At 32.9% G+C, this 19493-nt stretch overlaps 2 protein-coding genes across 3 annotated transcripts; both read left to right on the top strand.

Moving 5' to 3' along the window:
- Positions 1–1142: 1142 nt before the first annotated feature.
- On the top strand, positions 1143–6889 carry LOC132696111 (esterase FE4-like). 2 transcript variants are annotated; one of them, XM_060660733.1, is made up of 11 exons: positions 1143–1300; positions 1442–1582; positions 2334–2465; positions 2530–2680; positions 2950–3135; positions 3509–3717; positions 4655–4841; positions 4920–5086; positions 5138–5267; positions 6308–6440; positions 6630–6889. In XM_060660733.1, exons 1-11 carry the CDS (start codon positions 1250–1252, stop codon positions 6805–6807), a joined length of 1665 nt encoding a protein of 554 aa, XP_060516716.1. In that variant the 5' UTR covers positions 1143–1249; the 3' UTR covers positions 6808–6889. The 2 variants fall into 2 exon arrangements, with proteins under 2 accessions (XP_060516716.1, XP_060516717.1); XM_060660734.1 differs by lacking the exons at positions 4920–5086; positions 5138–5267.
- Positions 6890–7097: 208 nt separating this feature from the next.
- Positions 7098–18796, top strand: LOC132696110 (juvenile hormone esterase-like). Its single transcript, XM_060660731.1, has 11 exons — positions 7098–7229; positions 7927–8064; positions 9362–9493; positions 10261–10411; positions 12206–12391; positions 16822–17030; positions 17085–17271; positions 17325–17491; positions 17545–17674; positions 18326–18458; positions 18549–18796. Exons 1-11 carry the CDS (start codon positions 7185–7187, stop codon positions 18736–18738), a joined length of 1668 nt encoding a protein of 555 aa, XP_060516714.1. The 5' UTR covers positions 7098–7184; the 3' UTR covers positions 18739–18796.
- The last annotated feature ends 697 nt before the right edge of the window (positions 18797–19493 follow it).

Genomic DNA, 19493 nt, shown 5'->3' with positions numbered 1-19493 from the left:
ACAACAGTGTGTTCCGGATTCCCGTTCCAAATGGTATTACCCTTGTCGGATATGCTGACGATCTGCTCATCTTAGCAGAAGTAAAGGGGGTCGAGATGATGAAAACAGTAGCCTATTTGTTGCTGGAAGAAAGGTTAAAAGCATTTCAGTTACAGTGCAAAGCATAACAACTCAAAGTCAGGAAGTAGTCAGATATCTAGGTATAAAACTAGATAAGAACATGTCGGTCAAAGCAAATACTCTGCGCCAAAAGAATAGAACGGCCAAATTTTATACAAGCTCGCTGAACTTCAGTGAATCGGAGACCCTCTTCTTGAAGTAATGCCTGTCAGCAGTTCCAAGAAGACAGAAGGGTAAAAGAGGGAAGGTTTTAGTCGGTCGGTGACTTCGGTAGAAGCACCAACCCGACACTATCCGGGCAAATAACATCGCCATGAGCCAAGCCCGGATGTCTGATTTATTAGCAGATTCCTAATCCTCTATTAAAAAAAAATATTATTATTACTATTATTATCATTATTGTATATTCCCTTTTCTCAAGTATCTCCTGCAAACAGGAAGCGCTTATTCATCGGTCGAAGAGACAAGGTGGCAGGCTTATTAATAGAGCTTGGGAACACTTTCTAATAACAACTCATTACCCTACGAACTATGGCGCACGTGTCTAATAACATCGATTTTTGAAGATTCTTGTGTAGACTCCATTCCAGTCCCACCTGCTGTTGGCTCCTTTTTAGGGGTTTTTGTATTTGTCCCGTTGCATCTATTACAATTGGGACAACAACGACTGCCTTAATTTCCAACATGTTTATTATTATTATGCCCAGTTTTTGCATTACCAAGCAATTAAGGTTGTTAATACATTCAAATAAATTTTTTTCGAAGTTGAAACTATTCAATTTCATCAAACTCTCCTTAGTATGAGGTTATTTTTTAAAAATATTCTATGTTTGTTTAGATATCGCCTTGTAAATGCTTGTAGTCTGTAATCTGTCTAATCTAAAAATATATCGTTAATTGCAAGCGAGTTTAAGTTGTGACAGTAAGATATGGTTATACCAGAAAATAAAGAGGTAAATTAAGACCGTATCAAACCGTACTACATTACGTTCGAGTGCGTGAGTCGGACAATGGCCTTAACTTGGGTTTTCCATACGAACGCTCGATAAAGCTTGAATATTTTTGGTATATATGCAGTCACTTATGCCAATGACAACAGACTTTGAATAACACTTGTTTATCGCGAATCATGTACTGCACAATATTTTTTGTTATTGTGTGTTTGTTTATCAACGCAGCCGTAAGTACAAACATAATTAGGCTATTGTCTATTGACTTTATCCTTGATTGATTAAGGACATCATTGTCATTGCACCACTGTTTCTAAATTTTTCCTAAAACAAAGCGTTGACATGACTCCAAGGATATTCTTATTTTATAGGTTGCCAGTCGTGAGATTGTAGTAACCACCAATCAAGGAAGAATAAGAGGATCTGTGGAATATTCTTATAATGGTACAAAATACTACGCGTTTCACACCATAAGGTACGCTAAGGCTCCAGTGGGCGACCTGAGATTTCAAGTGAGTTTTAATATATATATATATATATATATATATATATATATATATATATATATATATATATATATATATATATATATATATATATACATCCGGGCTTCGCATTATTGTTTGGTTCGTCGTCTTATCAATGTGGCTTGTCGATTTACATATTCAATATGTCTGTTGTGAATGTTGTAAAACTGTAAATTACCAAACAACAAACAACTATATAGTGAACCGTTGATTTTTGGCTTAAGGTATGTATGTAATCGTAATATAAAAAATTATGTATATGTTTTATTGTTGTGCATCTATTTTTATACAATTTTTAATCACTTTGTTTGTTCTATTGACTTGCACTAGTAATTTTTAATCATTTCAATGCTGACTCCTATACAAATTTTTATCTATGTTTTAATTATGACCAGGAAAACAATGCTATAAATAATTTTATTTAAAAACACATTTTTGTAGGTTAAAATTAAATGTCTGAAGAAGGTCTTGAAGGCCGAAACGTCACAAAAAATAAAATGTTTCACAAGTAACGGAAACTTATTTTAATTTCACTAAAAAAGGACCAAAAAAAACCCAAGAACCATTTCTTAAGTATATATATATATATATATATATATATATATATATATATATATATATATATATATATATATATATATATATATATATATATATATATATATATATATATATATATACATATATATTAATCGAGATGTATCATAATTCAAACCACTCATTTCTTGAATTTTAGGCCCCACAACCCGCAGATCCATGGACCAATACTTTCAACGCCACGGTCCCCAATGGTGCCATATGTTATCAAGTAAGTTTTGATCTGCCCAACGAAACCGAAGATTGTCTGTTTTTGAGCGTCTATTCCCCAGTAAGTGCAAAAGTGCAGTAATGATTGCCGAAAATGGTTTACATAGGTATCAATTGTTTTTCAGAATATCTGGGCGGATGAACTATTGCCTGTGATATTTCATATTCACGGTGGAGGGTTTTACTTTGGTTGGGCTGACATTTACAGACCGGGCTACTTCATGGACTCGGCTAAAGTTGTTGTGGTCAATGTGAATTATAGATTGGGACCTTTCGGTGATTTTTAATTTGGCTTTTTCTATAAACGAATACTTTCAACCTCTCCAAGAAAAATGAGCATAACTTTAATTACGATCACTATTATTTATCTTGACAACTGCCCAGATCAAACGGAAAAATTTATATAATGTAGTAATGCTGTTACTAATTTCATATTAAGCTACAAATTAGTACAAAATAAGAACTAAATAATGGACAAGTTTTCAGTCCGTTCCAGTTGTGCTTAAGGTCTTTCATAGACCTAAAAACCTTATTTTTACTATTAGGTTTCTTTTCGACTGGAGATGGCATAATTCCAGGAAATGCTGGTTTGAAGGATCAGTTACTCGCTCTGCAGTGGACTCAAAAAAATATTGCTTCATTTGGTGGTGACCCCAATAAAGTTACTTTGATGGGGGAAAGTGCTGGAGCTAACTCCGTTGACTATCATATCTTAAGTTCAAGATCGGCAGGTAAAGCTTACAATATTGCTGGTTCAACATGAGTCTTAGCTTTTCTAACAAGGAAAAGAAAACAAAAACAGATGAACAGATTTATTAATATTGTACTTCGAATGCAATTTAACAACAACAGTTTCGGTGTCTGATGTAAAATACGCCTTTTACAGGGAGGTTTCCCATTTCTTTCACAAAGGAACGTTTTATAAAGTGAAACAATAGGTTTGTTGTTAACTAGTGTTTCACTATATCATCAGTTTCCAACCGCTTTTTTAAGTATCAGTTTTATGCGCCACCTGATAAACATGCTCATTTGATTCACTGCAATTTCAGGATTTTTCGAAAACTTCGTGTTTCGGATTATTGGTTCGCTTTTAAAAAATTTCAGGTTTATTTAGAGCTGCTGTGCTTTTGAGTGGGACTGCTATAAATTCATTGCCATGTTTGAGAGATCAAACGAGCATTACCTACGACACGGCCAAGTTAATTGGGAACGCCGAATTTCAGAACATTAAAAATTCTAGTCAATTGCTATCAAAGTTGCAGAAGGTCAGCGCGAGACAGATCGATATGGCCTCCAAAGCTTATAAAGATTCGGTAAGCTAACTTTGCATTTGGAAAGTATTTCAAATTGTGTTGGTCTTGGGTGTGCCCTCTTATATTTTTGTTTTTAAATCACTTACTCCAAAATAAATACCAAGGGGCGTCCTGAATACCCAAATCAGTCAAAAATTTTATTTTAAACCAGTGGAGACCAAACATCGCAAAATACATTAAATACGATAAAACTACAGTATTTTCCTCTAGATGGAACTATTTTATAAAAATTTTATAGATTACATTTAAAATTTAGTCCAACTTATTTCAAATTGTTTTTAACAAAACCTTGAAAACCGCTGAAGACGGTTTTACGAAACTTTATTATATGAAAAATAATTATACAGCAATAATAATGGTTTTAAGTACTGCAATGGTCAAAGAGAGAAAGAAGGAAACTCCTCTCTGAAGGTCCTAAATATCGAAACCAACACATTGTCGTTCGCACCATTGCCACGATTTGGCAGACTCCATTGGGAAAGATCCCAATGGATTTTGTACAGTAATCGGCATTTGCATCTTGTGCAAATGCAGATTATTCCTCAAAACAGAAGAAACCGTTTTAAGTTGCCTTTGGTTTCGAAGAACACTTGTACGAGCAGGGCCGGCTCCGTACAAAAATTTAGTTATATTGGACGTGGTACCAACCCGATTACGAATAGGCTGTCCCAACTATAATGAACTGAACTTTACCATCAAACAGGTTAATAAACTGTTAAAAACGTTTGCTGCAATTTTACTTAAACGCATGTAGTGGCACGCATAACGCTTATAGTAAAAAAAGCATATTCGGTATCTTTAAAATATACAAAAAAACTTAATCATTTTACTTGTAACAATAATTTAAAAAAGGATACAATTGGCTGCTCGGTTATTCTACTTTGCCTCATAATTTTATTACACACAACTCAAAGCTAATCGCTTAAATGCATTACAGTTTGATCAAAATAGGATTGTTAAGCTAGCAGAACTACAAGTTGCTTATTATGCCCCTGTGATTGAAAAGCACAACAACGAACCATTCGTCACGCGGTGTCCGTACGAGAGTTTTCACAATGGAAACTATAACAAGGTGCCAGTATTTTTAGGTACTGTTAATGAAGAAGGATTGATTGTTATGCTCGGTAAGTGTAAAATTTTTTCAACTAAACAAGTTTGCTTGGGTTAGTTTTAGTCGATGTCGATTTTGTTTTACTATTTAGATAACTATCTCTGGATGCTTGACGAATTCGACAAAAACATTTCTCTACTAGTGCCTGCGGCAATGGGCGTAAAAAATCCAAATGCATTGCAAACGATAGGTCAACTAATCAAGCAGGAATATTCCCCAACCAGCAGGTTTCAAAACAACCACCTCGGTGCCGTTAGGGTACTATATTTTTTTTTCTTTTTTTTGGATTCCTTAAATATCTTATTTTAGTTTTATAGCGATGTAGGCTTTCATATGCCCATTATGACTCGAGCGTTCACGGGAGCCCTTAAAACCCCTGTTTACATTTATGTGTTTACGTACGAGGGTCAAAAAGAATCATTTCATGTAACAGTTCCAGGTAGGCATGCAATAGTTATGTCATATGTCATCGAACTGGGGACGAGAAAACCACAGCTTACAAGCTTACTTCGCGTACCATTTAATCTAACCCTGATTTTGGAAATTAATTTGGGAACAACGATTATTCATCATACACTGTAAACATGTGAAGACTAAATGATATCATTCGATATTTAATTAAAAAATACACATTTTTAATAAAAAATAGTCATATTTTAAGCACATATTAAACCATCAGTATAATGAATAGGTACAACAAAAGTAATTAAAAATAAACAATCTTTCATACAAAAGGCAACAATTTTGAAAACTTTGTATTTGTTACCAAGTAGTAATGGCAATTGCAATTATTATGTTAAATTTGAAAATTATATATTTAAAAATTGCATTTCCATTATTTATATTTAAAGATTCATCGATCATGATAAACTTTTTTTTCATTACTCGAGTAGTGAACAAATAATTGAATATAGCAGGAAGCAGTCTGACGCTGGCCCTACAGTTGTAGAACCATGCTGTATACAAAAAACAATTTAAGAATTGGAAATACAAATAGTTGGTTAGTTACTTACAGTCCAGTTAAATTCAATGAGATCCAAGATGTTCGATGTAAAAGAAGCAAAATTCCAAAAGTCCCGGTTTTGATACACGAAAACTTAATGAATAAAAATAATGTACTCTAAGCTACTTAAGATTTTAATCCTATACGAATCGGTTTCTCAGCGTTGATATAGTGAGACCCAATCTAACTATTTGAAAATCATACCTGCCGTGATACAATTGCAGTTCTACCTAAGTTTTGCATCCTTTTTTAACACTAGTAATGGCTGGATATTAAAATATATTTTGTAGTAAAAACAAATAAGACTAGAAAAGGCTACAATATTGATTTTTAACATTTGTTTGTTGTTTTGATAAAGTTCAAAACAAATTAAAAATCAATAAAAATGTTATATTTCCTACCATATTTATTGTATTTGCATTTATTTCGCAACCTATTCATATAGATTTTGTTAACAAATTGGTTTAATTTTTTAGGTGCAGGAAATGTAATGCACAGTGAGGACTTTGGTTACCCTTGGCAATTTGACAATTCGGCAAATTTTACAAACCAGGATAAATTAATGAAAGATAGAATGATCACACTATTAACTAATTTTGTCACCTACTTGTAAGTGTAATAATTAGGCATTTTTTTTATTCGACAACCAAAAATGCTAACCAAAACAACAGCAACAGCAAGCATCGATAAGTTATAGAATATGTGACATCACTTTATACACTGTCGATGCTTGAAGGGAATCAACCAACATCTTGATAAAAACATTGGACGAAGCAAAATGTTCTATCTACATTTCAGAGATCCTACGCCAAATCGGAACAATCTTCTCCAGAATATAAAATGGCCAACCGTTGGGAGCAACAATTTCCGGTACTTGGATCTTGGAGCAAATCTCTCCGTTAAAAAGAATTTTAAAATGGAGAACTACCAATTTTGGAAAAACTTATTTAAGTTGTATAAAACGGACAGATATTGAACTTGACGTACTATCTACTTTCACTATCTACCAATGAAGTGCATTGTAATAAAAATCCGGAATAAACAGTATATAATTTAAACTTTCCTCATTTTCTGACACATGAGATCAAGTAACAAACCAGATCACTTTCAATTTGCTGGAAAATACTTCGTAAACCAAGTCGATAAATTAAAACCCAACCTGACCTGGTTATAAAGCGATTTATGTATATATGCAAGTGATAACTCGGTTTTTCGGAATTCGCGGGAAAGTATCGCGTAAACAAAGAGCCGACCTTAAAATGGGTTTTCCTTATGATAAACATTCGCAATTTTTAAGTATAAATAACGCAGTCTCGTCACAACAACCGCAGACGGTTTCAAGTTTATGCAAACATGTGTTCGGCGATTATTTTATTTTTGTTTGTTATAAGCTCGGTCGTAAGTATACCAAGTATTTAAAAATCTGCCTGTTAAAACCACATAAAATTGGGTTTTATTTGCTGAAATTCTCTTTTGCAAAACGAAATAATTATACCATAAATTATTAGTGAACATATTTACAGATTTGTAATGTAATATTCTTTCAAAAAGGAAAAATAATTAGAATCACATATATAGAGAGACAAAACATGGTTGGTTGTAGCTTTTTAATTTCCTTCTTAACTGTTGCTAAGTTTACTATAGTGTTCTTCTTGGAAACTCATTTAATATCTTAATGCACAAGTATGACGGATGTTCTGCATGGCTTAGTCTTCTTCTTAATCTCTACAAATTAACCCGTAATTATTTTTGTCCCTATATTATTCTTAACATACTTTTTGAATTAAAAATATTATCTCCAAATAATCTTTAATCTATTTTAACAATGGGGTAGAGCTAAAAATATTGTCTATTTTTTTGCTTGAACAACGTTGGAATTATTTTTTATTGTCATAAATACTTCTGTTTATTATTCTGTAATGTTTGCTTTCATTTAGATATTGAATTTATCAATAACCCAATAAAGCAAAATATCAAACGGCAGCATCAAATTTTCAAATTTCCAATTTCATCATTTAGTCTTTTTCTGGTTTACCTCTTGCTATGGTAAGTGGCGTAATTATTATTTGTAATGTACAATATTCGAATTTGCAAGGTAGCCCACGACGTTATAGTCAATACTAAATCCGGAAGAGTTAAAGGTGCTGTGGAACACTCCTTCAATGGAACCAAGTACTTTGCATTTCACACCATTCGGTATGCAAAAGCTCCTGTAGGTGCATTGCGATTTCAAGTAAGTAGTTAGTAGAAAACATCTCAATCACTATTGTTGTTTCTCTCTCTCTCTCTCTCTCTCTCTCTCTATATATATATATATATATATATATATATATATATATATATATATATATATATATATATATATATATATATATACGTTCAAAAATATAATCCAACAAAAACGTTTACAGAAGTTACCTTGCACGCTAAGTAAATGATACAGTGGTAAACACAGAAACGGCATTTGGATATTTTAGCAATAGAGAACGACGACGGCGAAGGATAATCATAAAATGATTAAAGAAACCACCGACAAAGCCAAATGTATATCTGAAAATATCTCTGATTAACAAATATATTTGGATATATTAACAAGGAAATTATTTTTAGATGATCAACGTCAGGCAGATCATAAATATTAGTTTCTTTTTATTCTTCAACCTTGAAATATATACAATGCCTGAATCGTTCTTGAGTTGAGGTTGTTCAATAATTTTGAAATTCTGTAACTTTTTATATCTTATTGTGATAGAAAATTAGAATAAAACATACAATTTTTAAGAATTTTGATATTATTGAACAATCTCAACCCAAGAGCGGCTTAAACATTTTATGATATTCTTTATATACATTAAGTACTTGTTTTTGTGTAGTAGAGCATGAAATTAATCTGAAATTAATCTTGCAAAACTAATAATTAAAAAAGCATGGGAGAACATGGACGAAAAGTACAAGGCAACACAAGAACAAAGAGAAGAATGAAATTGAAAATAAAGTATGTTGTTTTTTTAATTGCGAAAAAATTCATGTCTATGGCGATTTACTTTATTATTTAATACCGTCATATGACTTTTTTGTTGTTTGGAAAGGCCGTTTCTATTAGAACATGAAGCTCTAAAACTTTAGTTTTAATTATATCGTTCATATGAGGTTAATTTATTCTAATGAATATTATTTTTCTACGCTCAGATATGGACAAAAAAAATCCTTTTTTTAGATATGAAGGCACTAAAAGTGTCAAGTATCAAGAAATTGGTTTATCTTAAACAAAATTTGTGTGAAAATTAAAAAAAATATGTTGTGTAAGTATCTACTTCAAGTATGTATGTGTGCCTGCAGTACCTTCTGATGAAACTAAGTTTATTATGAATCCATTCTTTCAACCTTTTATTTACATGTCAAATAGGTATCGAAATTTTGTTTATAAAAAATTTCTCCATGCCTTCTTGAATGTAGATAAAGTGACATAAACAAATTGTGAAGTAGCAAGCGGTCACAAATTTTAATATGAAAAATATTGTTGTTGCTAGGCGCCAGTACCTCCTGATCCATGGACCGACGTTTACGATGCCACTACCGCAAACGGAGCGATATGCTATCAAGTCAGCTTCGATTTGACAAATGAAACGGAAGATTGTCTTTTTTTGAGCGTCTACTCTCCGGTAGGGAAGTTGATTTCAGAAACCTCTAATTAACCTAAACTTTACCACAAAATTTCAATTTCAAATATATTGGAATTTTTTGCGTTTACACTAAAACACATTATAAAAATATTGTAATCACATAGGAGACATACAAGTATCCCATAATAGCTCGTTTCTTTCATACCTCATATACAGCAAATGCCGTACAAAAGTTTGAAATCTGCTGTGAATTTTATAGAATTTTTTATTTAAAAAATATCTTGACATTTTTATATGTCGTTTTTTAATTTAATTTTAAATTAATTTACATTAATTTAAATTCCTTATACCCAAACTTTGTTTTCTAGGCCACTATTTATTTTTTTTTTCATTTTTATTTACTTTATTAGGTAAGCAAATTGATGATACTTGATATCTATTGCCCACAGTTTTTAAAAAATTGTTTTATTTAGTATTACGTTTAACAATTCAATTCCAGGCACGGTTGTCACAAGAGATCATATTTGAAAAACATTAAAAGGCAATAAAAGTTAGTCCTGGTATATATTTAATTTATGACTTTGTTTGTTGTCAGTTTTTCAAAACTATACCCATCTGCCACAATTTTTCAATAATTTTGTAATATGTCGTAACTCAAAACTGAAAAAATTTTCTTCGTAAAATGCGATCGTTTTTATTATCTACAAAAATATTAAACAAGGTAACAATTAATATTCCTTCTACTTGGTTCAATCTCCCTAATTTGTACTTATTTTAACAACCGACTGAAAAATATTTTCCTCCAGAATCCTTGGAAGAAAGAAAAATATCCGGTGGTTTTCCATATTCACGGAGGGGGTTTTTACTTTGGATGGGCGGATATTTATGGGCCAGGTTACTTCATGGACTCTGCACGAGTTGTCGTAGTTAACATAAATTATAGACTTGGACCTTTTGGTAAGTATTGGTTTTGGCTAGAAAATGTATTTGGTAAGTATCTACTTAGAGTGAACCATTTATATATTTCTTCTGTTGCTCGCAAATTAGGTAAGGCGACATTAATTAGTTTTTCGGTTCGCTGGCATTTTTTTTTTACTTTTGTTAAAAAGTTAATAATAAGAATGTTCAATTTTTTGTAAAGATTATGTGCATTGAGTATTCTGCTTTAAAGATGCATCAGGTATTAGGTGGTTTTTTGTAATCACATCCCTGTATGCGTAACGTCCAACAATTATTAACACACTACGAAAATGCCATGTGGATATTGCATCAATTTATTATCAAATGAATTTGTTATCTATTTTGATGAAATAACCTCTTTACGAGGGAAATCAATTTTTAAGATCACGAGAAAAACGAATTTTTTAGAACTTATTAAACATCATCCAGAAAGATTTTCAACTGAGATTTTGTTAAATTTTGTGGTTTTAACATCTTCGTTAATTAAAAACAACAAGTATAAAATTAATATTAATAACTGCATTTGGTACATGTTCAATAAACATCATCTTTTGTAGTACTTGAATTGACATGACATTTAAATATAAAAAATATGTTTAATATAAAAATTAGTTGGTACTATGGCTATTTTTGGTTTGTTGATATATTTTTCGATCTCAGCCATTTTCTTTTAAAAAAACTGATACTTGTCAGAAAAAAATGCATTAACGTCTAATTGATAGAAGACTAAACTGTTTATAACGCTTTAAAAATACATTTAAAAAAGTTTCAAGAAGTAACTATTTAATTCACGACTAAGCGAAATTATATCTAACTAGCTGACCCGGCAGACATCGTACTGCCTCAATCGATAAATAAAAGACCTAAACTTGTGTATAAAATAATCTTAAAACAAAGAAACTGAATCCCTATTAATTAAACAAAATGAATCCGTATTTAATAAAAAAAGCATTTTTTGAATAAAGCATGAAGTTTTATTATTATTTTCGACACATCATTTTGCTTACTTAAAAAACAGAGTTTTCCTGAAATACTGGATTTATAAGGTATACATTTGATTTGGTTATGATACAGTCTTTTAATCAATTTAAAGCTTACTCATAAACTAGATTTTGTATTTTTTTTTGTGGTGCGTAAATAAACAAAGACGGTTTTCCGACGCGCGAACACGCGACGTATTGTCCACGCACGAAACAGCTAAACTCCAAGTTGATTCCGCAAACTTTTAACGACTGTCCTTGCGATTTATTTATGATCATCGCAAAGGCCAGGCGTACTGGGAATTGTAAGCGTTTAAAATCCAATGGTAAATCCGTTAGAATCATCGGTATCATCATCCCGACTCCTTTGTATTTTCCTTTTATGATTGCCCAATAACGTTATTCATCATCTTTTTAATGTTAGTCAGCATGATGACAACTGATCCTACTTTTAACTGCAAATTGCAGACAATTCCATTGAAATCCTCGACATCTTTATTTTTCGCCTCCACGAATATTTCAAATAAGATAAATCCGTCTTGCCGTTATCGAGTTTTGCCGTTTAGAATTTTAGTTCACTCCTGAAGAAGTCAACAAATAAATTGACGAAATATTGGGTGTTAAATATATATATATATATATATATATATATATATATATATATATATATATATATATATATATATATATATATATATATATATATATATATATATATATATATATATATATATTGATATTGATTGATTATTTTTCGACATTTGTAAAGGGCAAATATTGCGATTGTAATTCATACCGACAAATTATCTAGGTTTTTTGTCAACCCAAGATGGCGTTTTCCCCGGAAACATGGGCTTGAAAGACCAACTTTTGGCCCTAAAGTGGGTCCACGAAAATATCGCTGCTTTCGGTGGTGATCCCGATAGAGTTACCCTAATGGGAGAAAGTTCCGGAGCCACATCGGTTGACTATCACATCTTAAGTCCACGATCTGCAGGTATTTGATAGTATTAAATGGAAACCAGAAAAACAAGTATTGCCCAAAACTCGGTTAAGAGGTTGACAAAATGTCTTTTCCTCGGGCGGCCTTAATGCTGGAGCAGTTGCAGAATCGGTATAGTTTATGCATTATAGATTTTTAGGCATTTGACTAAGTTACAATAATCAAAAAAATATATTTTCTTATAATTCTGTTGTACTATTGTACTCCTTTTAAGGCTCATGGTACTTACTATTTATGATGTCTTATTCAATAAGGTTGACAAATGAAATTTAAGTCACAAATTTGATTTGGCACAAGCGGAACGCATGGGAGCGAGTATTTCATGAGAAATAATTCTTTAATGTCCTATTTATGCGAGAGTGCTGGATAGCTGTTGATATACAGGTAAAGTCTGTTCATAGATATAAGAAAGTGACTAACTGATACGAATTAAGGAAATACCCGGGCAAGCTGTAATTATTTGGGGTTTTGTTAGGAAAGATACTAAACAATGTTTATTTTTTTATGTATGTATTTATGTTTAAATCTAAAATAAAATTACAAATTATTTTTATTACCTACTTAAATTACTTAAAATTATTCACATAATATATCAATATCACTATCGCTATTATCGCCTGTTCTAATTATTATTTGTTCTATATTATTGGCAATATGGATATAAGATTGTTCTGCTTTTTCTATATCTTTAACAGAATTTGCCCAACTTTGTGGAGGGATGTTAAAAACTTCGGTTTTTATAAGTTTGAGGACATTGGAGTTAACACGGGGAAAAACATTGTTACGACGAATGGCAGATTTCAGTTGCTGCCAAACATGTTCAATGGGTTTAAATATACAGTGGTAAGGTGGAAGCCTTAAAACTGTATGCCCTAGATTTTTACATCATTACCGCAGACGTATTCCTTTTGTAAGTTGAAGCTTTGTAGAACCTCAATTAATTGCTTTTTCGTATAATCTTCGTGAAAATAAATGTCGTTATTATACATGTAGTTTTGGATTGTTATTTATTTATTTATTTATCGTATGGCTCTACAAGTGCTATATAATAGGTTACAAACAAAATTCTTATGAAAGGTAGGTATAAATGACAATTAATACAAGTAATGTAAAACACAGTAATGCACATTAAATATGACACAGACAGTACATATAACAGGTGCATGCGAGCAACCTAGCGGTATGGGAAAATCAAATCTACAGGTCCAAATCCAGTTTAGATAACCATGCAATGGCAGCGGGGCTTGCATCAGTAAAGTCTTTCCATTGTCCGGTAAATCTTCTCAGTGGGCAGTCTTGGACTATATGTGTTAATGTTTGCTCTTCAGCTTCACAGTCACATTCTGGATTGTCGGCAATTCCCCATTTGTGCATCGCTGATCTCGTTTTTGCATGTCCAGTTCTAACTCTATTTAATAGGGACCATGTTTTACGAGGTAGTTGCATCCCTGGGAGCTGTTTATTAGGATCTTCTATGTTGTTGTTGCTGTTATTCCATACGGATGTCCATAATTCAGAAGCGTCGTAGGTTTTTCCTGGAGCAAGTGCTTCCAAGTTCCATATTGGGGCCCTTGATTTCAGTCGATTCACACAGGGTTCATCGATTACCTTGTGAATAGGCCACATTCTTGGCTGGTCTGGGTGATTTATCTTTTGCCATTCTTGGAATGTAGCCTGTTGTCTTCGGATTCCTGGGGGAGCGATATTTGATAGTACGTGGAGCCATGGTAAAGGAGTCGACTTCAGTGTCCCTGTTACTACTCTCATGGCTTCATTAAGTTGGGTGTCAATCTTATTTACATGAGAGCTTCTGCCCCATACAGGAGCGCAATACTCCGCTACAGAGTACACAAGTGATTGTGTTGCAGTGCGTAAGGTAGCTGCATTTGCTCCCCATGTGGTGCCTGCCAATTTACGTATGATGTTGTTTCGGGTTTTAAGTTTCTGGCATGTCAATTCAAGGTGCTTTTTAAAGGTGAGAGACCTATCGAGGACTACACCTAGATATTTGGGGTGTTTGTTGTGTTTGACTGGTTCTCCACAAAACGTGACATTTAGTTCTCTGTGCGCCATCCTGTTATTTAAGTGGAAGGCACATGTCTCTGTTTTATTTGGGTTCGGGCGCAGTCTCCATTTTTGGAAGTATTGGTTTAAGGTTTCTAAGTCGGTTGTTATGGTTGTTTTTCCTTCTTCAAGGTGTTTATTTTGAGAGGCTATAGCCATGTCGTCTGCGTAACAAAACTTACGTGACGTAGTATTTGGGGTGTCAATTATGTAAACATTAAAAAGTAGTGGAGCCAGTACTGAGCCTTGAGGGAGACCGTTTTTAATGTTTCTCGATTTGCTACTTGATGTGCCTAAAGTGACCTTGAAATAGCGACCTTTCAGCATTCTTTCCAGTAATCTGGTTAGTTTCATGCAAGGGATCATTTTCATGAGTTTCAGGATCAGCCCATCTATCCACACTGTGTCGTATGCTGCGCTAAGATCGACAAAGGCAACTGATGTTTTTAGGCCTTTCTGAAACCCTGCTTCTATGTAAGAGGTGAGGGCCAGTACTTGTTCGCAGCAACTACGGTTTGGTCTGAATCCTGCTTGCTCATGCGGTAGATGTTCATTTATGATAGGGCATATTCTGTTGTAGATCATCCGTTCCAATAGTTTATAACAGATGCACAGCAAGGCTATAGGGCGGTAGTTTGCTGGATTTTCAGGACTTTTTCCCGGTTTGAGGATAGCGAGAGTGTGAGACATTTTAAATTCATTTGGAAGCCGTGCTGTATTCAGTATGTCGTTAAAGAAGTCTTTAAAGACTTCTTTGGATTGTTGCTTTTGTGTCACATGAGGAAAGGGTTTTAGTCAGCTGTTTACTCTGATTGTCCATTACAATTACGCTATTACAAGGAATGTTTGGAACTAGTTTGTTTTTAAACCAACTTTGAAATAAATTCAGCGGTGGTGTCTTCATGGTAATCCAGAGAAGAATCTTTAATATTTTTCGCAGACAGAGAAAGTCCATTTGGAATCCAACCATCTTTAGAGCAAGCTTTTTGATGGCGCGTTTGTTTTACACTTATCATTGAGTCAACCCAACACTTTTCCGGGGTATCATAAGTGTCGAACCAGGTTTCATCCAAGTAAATAATTGGCCTTTGTTGTTCTCTGTAAATCCTAATTTTTTCTAGATATTCCAGTCGCCATTTCCGAATTCTAAAAGATTCCATTAAAACTTGCCTTTTGTTCATTTTTTTAAATCTAAAACCCATGTGTTGAATACACTTAAATAAGGTAGTTCTGTCACATTTAACACCGGTTTCATATTTTTCAACCCTACTAATTAAGATATCTAATGTAGGACGCTTTGTTCCTCGTATAACTGGTATGCCGTATTATATCTTGATCACTTTCATCTACATTCGAGAAAATGTCAGCATCGCTTCTTTTTTATCCTCGCTGAAATGGGATTATTCACAATTTTCCATGCAGTTAATGTTGGAATTTTCGTCAACGTGGCCGTTTCTTCTAAATATGCTTGCTTGCTGGCACCATGTTCAATGAGAGTCAAATAAACGTTGTTCATAACTTCCTTAGTCTCAATAGAATAGTGTTTTCTACATTTGGGCGGGAGCATCTCCTGAGATTCACTAGACTCGCACATATTTTGCATAATTCGCACACGATTCAACACACGCTATATCACACGAAATGTAGAAAAGTAGTATACCAAACCAAATAATATTAAACACAGGTAGGTATAACATTATTTTCTATTACGGACCACAATTTTACCTGAAATTAAATTCCGAAACTTTAGTTAATAATCTTGTTGCATTGTATGTTAATGACCACCCTTGGATAATCCCACTCAAAAGCAATTGTTCACTTTCTTATATCTATGAACAAACCATACACTTGTATTATTTCAATGCAAATATTCGCAAAACGAATCCGAAATTTTTCATAATTTTCGAATTTAGCTCTAACACCATGCCATCCATTTGTCTCAAAGTAAGATAACTCAAAAGAAATCTGAGGTCTTTAAAAATCTAAAAGAGTTCCATTTTAAAATTTGTAAGGTGGTATCATTAACCCCCTGAATGTAACCTAAGTTAAAAATCAAAAGGGATGGGTTCGGAGAATATTTCGTTTGCGTCATATGATAACTTATTATACTATTCTCAAGACATTACAATATTATGGTGAATTTGTACATCGTGTTTAATTTTTTACACAAAATGGTTTAAAAAGTGTATTTAATATACACTCCAACAATAAATAACGATATCAAACATTTTCATTTTCAACTACTTTTTTTCAACCATTAGTGCTTCGAAGCTATTACAAATATGGACAACAGCTACGATTAGCTAAATGAGGCCGATTTAATGCAATGCTCGATTACCTACTTCAATTTATCTCTTCAGGGCTATTTAGAGCGGCCGTGCTATTGAGTGGAACTGCTATCAGCTCGTGGGCCTCCAAGGTGGACCGAAGTGACGTCACATTCGATACTGCTAAATTACTTAATAGCTCCGATTTTTACAATGTGAAAGATACCAGACAGTTATTGTCCAAGTTGCAGAGGGCTGACGCGCGTGAAATTGACGCCGCGTCTAAAGCTTACAAAGATGGAGTAACTTAAAATATTTTCATTTATTGCGTGATAATATTACTCACCTCTTTTTAGTTCGACCAAAATCGGATAGTCAAACTCGCCGAACTGCAAGTAACCTACTACGCGGCTGTAGTTGAAAAACATAATAATCAACCTTTTATAACGGAGAGACCGTACGAGAGTTTCCTAAAAGGGCATTACAATAAAGTGCCGATATTTCTCGGAATGGTTGACGAGGAAGGATTGATAGTGATGATTGGTATACGTTGGTGTTAAACTCATTATTGCATTTATGTGCACTGACGATTTCAGACGACTACCTTTGGATGCTCGACGAATTCGATAAGAATAATTCCCTCCTGGTAACGGAAACATTTCACATCAAAGATCGGAGAAAACTTCGTAGGGTCGGTACACTTATCAAGCAAGAATATTCACCCGATACCTCTTTCCAACAAAACCACGTTGGTTCCGTTAAAGTATGCACAATGACGGTAAAAGAGAAACGTCCTTGGAATTTTTTTTTCTTTAGTTTTACACGGATCAGTGTTTTCAAAAATCCATACTTAAGCGTGCCTTCATAGACGCCCCTCGAGTGCCCGTATATTTATATTTGTTCACCTACGAAGGTCAGAAGGAATCCTTTCACGTAACTATTCCAGGTCAGTGATCATATTGTGTGTAACTACAGTTAAGGTACTATTTGGATTGCGTCTAACTACAGTTAAGTTACTATTTGGATTAAAAGAAAAACAACTTTTATGCACTTTCTACATAAAAAGTCAAAAATGTATCTCAATTATAACTAACTAAAAAACAATACCACTAGCAGAAGGAATGTGAGAAACTTTGTAAATGCAGTAAATTTAATTTCAGAACTTTCTTTAGTAACATAATTTAATTTAATTTAGATTAAGTTTACCATTAAATGTTAGTTAAATAGTAGGATGTCATGCTGATAGAAAACAAAATTCTAAGTCATCCTTTTTATGAATATCGATTATAACGTTTAAATTACAGTTTATAAAGATTGGTGTTGGACTTAACTTTTCGTTACTTTTTTGTTCTTTCTCCTTCGGGAATTTTCGATGCTTTAGTAACGGGTTTGGACGGGACGGACTAGGAAACTATCTATGTCTGAAATGTATGTCTCTACTAATTGTCAATTTCTAACGACATTATAAATAATATAAATAAAGTATTCGATTTCTCCTGCGTATTCAAAGCACAAAAAAAGTTGACAGTAGATGGCGAAAGTTTCTTTGAAAAATTGAAAAAATTTTTTCGTGATTCTAATATAAACGTAATTTTAGGAGCTGACAACGTGATGCATAGCGAAGATTTTGGATATCCTTGGGAATTTGATAATTCAGTCAACTTTACAAAACAAGATAAATTGGTAAAAGATAGAATGATAAGGATACTGACAAATTTCGCTACGTTTTTGTAAGTATATCTATTTAGATTCGTTCTAACAAAACACGAGGTTAAAAGGCATTAATTTTGTTTTCTTATCTGTTTCACTTGTATCCCCAGAGACCCAACACCGAAAGAAGATCCACTACTTCAATACGTAAGATGGCCAACCATTAAAAACGATAGCAATTATCCTTATCTAGAGATTGGTACGGACTTATCAATAAAAAAGAACTACAAGCAAGACAAGTTCAAATTTTGGGACAACCTGTTTCATAATTACGGAGAAGGACCCTTTGAAGTGTTTTAAATTTCAATTAAGTTACATTATATAACAATGCATTAAATATACATTTCTTCTTTATTCACGTGTTAATATATTTTTTTATTACATTTTCTCCTGCTAAATGAGAAAGCAAGTACGATATAAAAAGAGGTACAGATGAAAAAATACAAAGCATAAATTAAATCAACTTACAATGGTATCAAGAATTGAAGATCAAATAAATAAGAAATGCTTTTATGAAAATTCTATGGGATCGTGTAATGATAAATTTAGAGAAAAATTATTTCACCACATTAAAAAAATATATAATTAGATACATGAAAAAAATTTGAAAATGTATTTCGTGAAAAAAAAAAACAAAAAACATAAGGAAAACCGATTGATATGCTAACTCTAAATAAAAAATAGAAAAAAAATCTCAATAAAATTTATTATTTTACATTCATTCACATAGTTTGAATAAATATGTTGTCAAGGTTAATGTTATAAACTTTCGCACAGTTTCAAGCCTCACTTGAGTCAAGCGGTGTATCTTGGTTTTGTTCAATTTTGAGGTAAACTGTATTTTTTGACCAAATTTTTATCAATTTTATACAAATCTTGTACAATTACCACAAACCTCATGATAATTAACGTTCTATATTTTTAGCCGCAGATTTTAAAATTAATACAAAAATGAAGATGAACGAGAAAATTCAAGGCCGGTTAAAATTAATTGTTTTATATCAGCAAGTTTTAGTTACTAGCGATTTTTTGTCACGTTCTGTCAGCCGCAAAAC

This window comes from Cylas formicarius, unplaced genomic scaffold, assembly GCF_029955315.1.
Source record: "Cylas formicarius isolate icCylForm1 unplaced genomic scaffold, icCylForm1.1 PGA_scaffold_1__22_contigs__length_36826433, whole genome shotgun sequence".
NCBI lineage: Eukaryota > Metazoa > Arthropoda > Insecta > Coleoptera > Brentidae > Cylas > Cylas formicarius.
Note: the sequence above shows the minus strand (reverse complement) of the source record. Positions and strands in the feature narration are given on the sequence as shown.

Bases quoted from the DNA above. Each gene is read 5' to 3' on its own strand.
- LOC132696111 (XM_060660733.1), top strand. From the start codon at position 1,250: ATGTACTGCACAATATTTTTTGTTATTGTGTGTTTGTTTATCAACGCA. The intron at 2,681-2,949 runs GTGATTTTTAAT...TTTTACTATTAG, and splicing joins TTATAGATTGGGACCTTTCG to GTTTCTTTTCGACTGGAGAT. The intron at 5,268-6,307 runs GTAGGCATGCAA...TTAATTTTTTAG, and splicing joins ATTTCATGTAACAGTTCCAG to GTGCAGGAAATGTAATGCAC.
- LOC132696110 (XM_060660731.1), top strand. From the start codon at position 7,185: ATGTGTTCGGCGATTATTTTATTTTTGTTTGTTATAAGCTCGGTC. The intron at 8,065-9,361 runs GTAAGTAGTTAG...TGTTGTTGCTAG, and splicing joins TAGGTGCATTGCGATTTCAA to GCGCCAGTACCTCCTGATCC. The intron at 12,392-16,821 runs GTATTTGATAGT...TTATCTCTTCAG, and splicing joins CTTAAGTCCACGATCTGCAG to GGCTATTTAGAGCGGCCGTG.